Source organism: Musa acuminata, chromosome BXJ1-8 (assembly GCF_036884655.1).
Source record: "Musa acuminata AAA Group cultivar baxijiao chromosome BXJ1-8, Cavendish_Baxijiao_AAA, whole genome shotgun sequence".
Taxonomy (NCBI): Eukaryota; Viridiplantae; Streptophyta; class Magnoliopsida; order Zingiberales; family Musaceae; genus Musa; species Musa acuminata.
The window spans coordinates 3,584,888-3,591,177 of record NC_088334.1 but is presented as its reverse complement, the minus strand read 5'-3'; the positions used below and the strand labels follow the sequence as shown (position 1 = coordinate 3,591,177).

At 38.7% G+C, this 6,290-nt stretch overlaps 1 protein-coding gene across 1 annotated transcript; it reads right to left on the bottom strand.

Moving 5' to 3' along the window:
- Positions 1-1,077: 1,077 nt before the first annotated feature.
- LOC135680716 (squalene monooxygenase SE1-like) lies at positions 1,078-4,675 on the bottom strand. Its single transcript, XM_065194857.1, has 8 exons — positions 4,353-4,675; positions 4,054-4,165; positions 3,772-3,946; positions 2,666-2,834; positions 2,257-2,475; positions 1,880-2,155; positions 1,508-1,786; positions 1,078-1,415 (listed from the first exon to the last, which is right to left on the bottom strand). The coding sequence occupies exons 1-8, from the start codon at positions 4,557-4,559 to the stop codon at positions 1,302-1,304; spliced, it is 1,551 nt and encodes a 516-aa protein (XP_065050929.1). The 5' UTR covers positions 4,560-4,675; the 3' UTR covers positions 1,078-1,301.
- Between the last annotated feature and the right edge of the window lie 1,615 nt (positions 4,676-6,290).

Here is a 6,290-nt window from a genome sequence, read left to right as displayed (position 1 = left end):
TAGTACTTTTTGGTTTAAAACTCTTGCTTTAGATGGTGTAGGAAATCCTTGGGACCTTAAAGAGATGTTAAGCTCAAGGACCAAAATCTTCATTTATATATATATTCTCTCATCAAGAATATTTATTATTATCGACTCATAACGTTCAAGAATTAATTAAAATTTATAACGTTTGAATTATAATGATGAATTATAATGATATTAAATAAAATATCTAATAATAATGATTTCATTTATAATGAATAAAAAAATAAAAATATTTAAATCATAATAAATAAATAAAAAAATTATGAATCTTAACTAGAACGATTACATGGCTTTCGTAAAATAATTACTTGAGAGAATCCGTGATCAAAGATTACTACTCTCTATAAATAAATTGCTTTATGTTGGCTTTCATAAAACAATTACTTGAGAGACTCATTGATCGAAAGATTACTCCCTATAAGTAAGGTGTGCTCTGCAAACAACAAACAAAAGTAACTAAATCGAGGCATACTTGTATACGATCATCTCTCATACAACTCAAATTCTATACGAAGAGGAACCTAACTTCCAGAATGATGTAGGGTAAACATCCATGCCTCTATTTTTTTGTTCTCATGTCTTTTTTGCCTCGGACCATTTACTGTTCTATCATAACAGCTCCTAGTCGTTAAGGGTAAACATCCATGCCTCTATTTTTTTATTCTCATCTGATGTCAAGTCTACCATTTTATAATTGGGAATACTTATCGTACAATATATGATTGGATTCTGATTATCGATCGATCAATAGAAATTTTTTAGCATATTTTATTGTTATCGATCATCGATCAATTTAGAGATATTTTATTTCATATTTTAGCATTACATTTATTATTATTTAATTTTAAATTTTAATATTAAAATTTGTATAAAATAATAAATTCTTATGCTGACTGTTACTAGTTTGGTGATGGATATATAAACACATCACCGATTGTGCTGGACACTGGAATTATTAGTCTTGAATCCTCTTGGCGTAGATTTTTCGCATGCAAGCAAGCTGGTGGCAGTGACAATTTCGATATGGAGACAGATAATTTGGGAGCTTAATTCACATCATCACTGCATATGTTTTATAAGGTGTGGAAACATGTTTTGTCTTCACAACACACGACTGTAATCAGAGATCTCAGCATACATACATACACACACACATAGTCCCAATATTCATCACATACATTCCCACGAATAAACCATGGACATGGCACATATGCAGAAATAAGGAGGTAGAAACTGCACCATACTGAGCTTGACCTGTCCTGCCATCCATCTTCTTATTGTTTCAGTTGGGCAGGAGGATCTCTATAATATGCAGGAAAAGTAGCAGGGAAGAACGTTTGCCTAACCCCTTCTGCTTTCATGAGGGGGAGAACGATACCTGCAGCAGCCTGAAATAAAAGGAAGCAGCACAAAACGAGTCGTCAAATTTTCATAAGAACATTTAAGCAGCTAAACTAAACTAGAAACTTTCACTACTTACAGATATCAGTCTCGCACTACCACGTAATCCCCGGACTGATGGAATTGGCAACAGTAGATGACCAACTCCATGAGTAACAGCAACAAGGAAGTGGATAACCAGATGCAGTGGGCTAGCAATAAGACCACCGATTAAAGCAGTAGAGTCACTTGAAAACCTACCTCCAAGGCTCAGACAGTCAAAATAGGCTTGTCCAATTTCCTTCCTAGCTTCATCAGGTGATGCGCTGAATAATTTGTAAAACGCATCTGCCAGCATGTTCATTGTAGAAGCAACCGGCTGCACAGGAAGGAAAAAGGAATATATATGTATGATGCACAACATGGAGAGTCTGCAACATAGCATCAAACAAGGACAACACTTTTGTCTTACTTTCCGCAAAATGTAGAAAGATTCCAAGTATTTGCAGAGAGCAGCAGCATCATGGAGATCATGGAGAGGCCTAAGAAGATCACGTAGCACGATTACATCAGATAAGCCCACCGTCATTCCTCCACCAGTTAGGGGATGGCGCATATTGAATGCATCCCCCATCAAGAGGACTCCGGGTGTAAGATGAGCATCAGCTGGCATGCTTTTGCATGGCATAGATCTGATGTTTCCTTTATCAATGGCCGCAACAAAAGCATCACGCAGCTCAGTCGGAACCTGAATTAACCAGAATGCTAGAATTCACAACAACAATTGCACAGAAAGGTCCTTAATGTGACAAGACATCATCTTAATTTGCAATGCTCACTCAAAAGTACCTGAGGTGCCACAATAGTCTTCAAATAATTTTCCATTTCACCATTCGCAATAGAAGGAACCTTCTGCCCGGGGACATCAACCAAACAGCGAGTCTCCGTGCTACTTATCGAGTAGAACAATACTATTGAAGGATCCGCTAAGATAATATGCGCATAGTTCGGAAATGGAAGTTGACAGTCCTCCAGAAGCAAACCAACAAAATAAGAAGGTACATCCACCTGTAAGAATGAAATTTATCAGTGCTACAACCACAGCGTACGTGTGCAAATTCTTGTCAAAATACAAGTGAATGTCAAAAAGAGATACTTCTGGTGAGTTTTTTGGCAAATCGTTACAATGAATAAATGCAGTTATTAGAAGAGAGAAATGAAAAAGAAAAGAAACTTCAAGTTCACTATTTATTTTTACCTTGGAGGAACAGAGTGTGTGCCTCAGATTCGAAAAGCAGCCATCACATACAACTGTAAGAGGTGCAAAAGCTTTCGATTCTTTACCAGATTTAGTCTTGTAAACTACCCCCTTAACTATTCCGTCTTCTTTGATCAAGGATGTCACAGCTCCCTGCTTCAACTGAACACTGGAAAAGAAGGGGTTGAACTTTAATTTCTTTTAAAGATATATAGAAGCAAAAAGTCTTGAAATGTATATGAAATTTAGTTTATGGAACAGTGATGATTTGCATCCTAATGATGCTTCATTGTACCAGTATTAAGAGTAAGAGGAAAAATGTTTGCCTAATCCGATGATGCTTCAGTGTACCAGCATCATTGTACCTAATCTGATCCATCTAATCAGCTCAATGTCGATAGCTGAATAGTATAGTATAGGAAAAGCGTTTCCTGATATTGAAGATTATTTCTTTGTTACTTTTCCTTTCCAATAATTGACCTACTGATACATCCTTTTTTTTTAATTCAGTTATTCAATTAGTAACTGAAAATTAAGCATGATGCAGGGCGCCTTGAATGCCTTACTCAAAGCTTCATATGGATTGATCATTAACAAAAGCCTCTATGAATATGTTAGGTAACAATGTTCAAGGATCAAATCCTATCATCACCACTTATCCTTTGCACAAAAACCAAAACAAAAAAAACCTTCTTTTACAGATTCGAGGTTCGACAAAGTATTCGATCAATGTTGAACTGTTAAATTTCATAATAAACCACATGCAGCCTCTTTTACGAGTTGGACTAAGTATTCAATCAATACCAAACTGCTGAATTTTATAACATCAGGTTCTTAAATGAAAAGATATCTAAAGGAATGTTTTTGGCATCAAACAAAATCTTAGACTTAGTAGAATTCTGTCTAAGGCTAAATGAATGTTGCAAAAAAACAAAAAACAAAAAAGGATAAGATTACAGCTAATCAATAGAAAATTGCTTCATATATATCTCATATAAGGTATAACATCATTCAACCGAACATTATACCTATGTCTCGTATGATCGGGGAAATAAAAAAGAGTATCACTACGAAAGTAGAAAGTTTCAGAATAGATGATAGATAACCTGGACAAGGACGCTGCTTTCTCTCGCAATCTTTGGATGAAACGCCCATGATGGAAGCACCTGGCAGCAACATCTACATGATACTTCTCCAGAGGTATTGATAGTTTGGCGCTTCTCCCATTTTTGTAAAGAACATAGCCAAGGACCCGCTGAGCATCGATCTCGTCGACACAATCTACAGTGCACAAAATTAATGGACGAGTATGAAATCGCAAGCATGACGGCCAAAATTGCAGCTAATCATTCAAACATATTCTCCAACTGGTCAGCCGGGTGCCTTACCCTCGAGCCCTAGCTCAAATAAGTTTAGGCAACCTCGAGGTTGCAAGCCTTCACCAACAATTGTGTCGGGCTCAGCCAAATCTCTCTCGATGACATGCACACGTCTACCATCCTGCACAATCAGAATCATGAAGCCGCTCTGTACGTTACGATTCCGGTTTACCTTTTCCCTTATCAAGCTATAAATACACAGATAGCTACGTGGGTGGTGATGTTGGCATCGACTAAAAATCCTAGTTTTGGCTGCTCTGCTAACTATTGGGAAGCTTAATGGCGAATAAAGAAGACGGACACGTCACCTTCCCGAGAGCATAAGCAAGAGCGGAGCCGGTGACCCCGGCGCCGACGACGATAACATCGGCCCCACCAAACCCGGCGGCCACCCTGCCGGAATCGCGCTTTCCAGCGGCCTTCCGGCCCTTCCCCCAACGTCCATGGATCCCGAGGAGGAGGAGAAACGCTAGGATCGAAGCAGCGATGACTCCCAATGGGTACGTTCCCTCCATCTCCTTCTCCCACCCACTCTGCGTGTCTGTCGTCGCGAACCACACATAAATAAGGAGAGGGATATCATTCGCTGCCCTTCTCTTAGCCTGACGTTGCTCCGCTCTCTAGTCACTGCGGAACTTGGCATGTCATTATCTTCCGCTGGGATATTTGACGCTTGCTTTTTTTAGCCATAAAAAAGGAAGACCATTATATCGGTCATTAAAACGGTACCCATCACACTTTGGAGATCGTGTCGTCGCCAATACGGCCACGTCCGAGCTGGCAAGACGGTGGAGATGATATGAATAGTAGACTTAATAGAAAGTCGAGGTCGTTTGACGTAAGAAAGCACGTGAGAATGATGCAAAGGAATCAGGAGAACAAAGAGAAATATCGGAAGATTGGAACATGATAAATATACTAAGTTGACTTATAAGAACATGATAAATATACTAAGTTAACTCCTACTTAAATATTTTGGATGAAGTTGACTTATAAGAACATGATAAATATACTAAGTTAACTCCTACTTAAACATTTTGGATGATTGGAACGTAATAGAAAGTCAAGATCGTTTTGGATGATTGGAACGTAAGAAGAGCACATGAGAATGATGCAAAGGAATCAGGAGAACAAAGAGAAATATGGATGACTGGAACGTAAGAAGAGCATATGAGAATGATGCAAAGGAATCAGGAGAATAAAGAGAAATATCGGAAGTGGATAACATATATGATTGACTTATAAGAACATGATAAATGTACTAAGTTAACTCCCGCTTAAATATTACATGATAAATGTACTAAGTTAACTTCCGCTTAAATATTTTGATCCATGACATTTGTTGGCTCGGGTCTTGATAACGAGTACATCCTGTTCTTTAGAGATTAGCACACAGATCCGATGGACAATCTCTCCTCCAATTACATCCGTAATCGAACACATCACAAGCAAGAATTTTGGGTTTAAATCAGGAGGGAGGGAAGACAGATGGAAGCCCACACCACAAAGCATCAGAGAGCTAGCTGTGTTCATCAAACCAGGCAAGAACAACTAAGAACTAGAATAAGCTCATCAAGCAGGGATTCCCATAACAGCAGGCCAGACAGAATAAGCTCATCCATCAGCTGTGCTCATCAAGCAGGGGTTCACCAGAACTGCAAACCAGAATAATAAGCTCATCCATCACCTGTGTTCATCGAGCAGGGGGATCACCATGACAGCAGACCAGAATAATAAGCTCATCCATCAGCTTTGAAAGCAACAAACTAGGCAGGACCAAATATGAACAAAGGCAATTTACCTGCAACACATCTCAAGCACCAGAGAGGTAAATTAGTCCCACCGGATGCAGAGAGGCTAAAGAACGCACAAGACAAAACAGCCAGTGTTAATATGGATGGCTGTGGATCAGTTGCAAACACTTGAAACTACTGCAAGATGACTTCATAACATTTGCAATCTGCAAAAGCTTGATCACCAAATAAAAGTGTTCAGAGCAATGGAATAGCCTTCTCCTCCACGTATGACCTCCAAAAGAGTATAGTTTCCTACGTGCACTTCATCACTCTATGATGGCTTTCATAGGATAATTACTTGAGAGGATCATTGATCAAAGATTACTCCCTATAAATAGGGTGTGCAAACAACAAACAAAAGTAACTAAATCGAGGCATACTTCTATACGATCATTCTCATACAACTCAAATTAGATACGAGGAACCGAACTTCCAGAATGATGTAGGCTA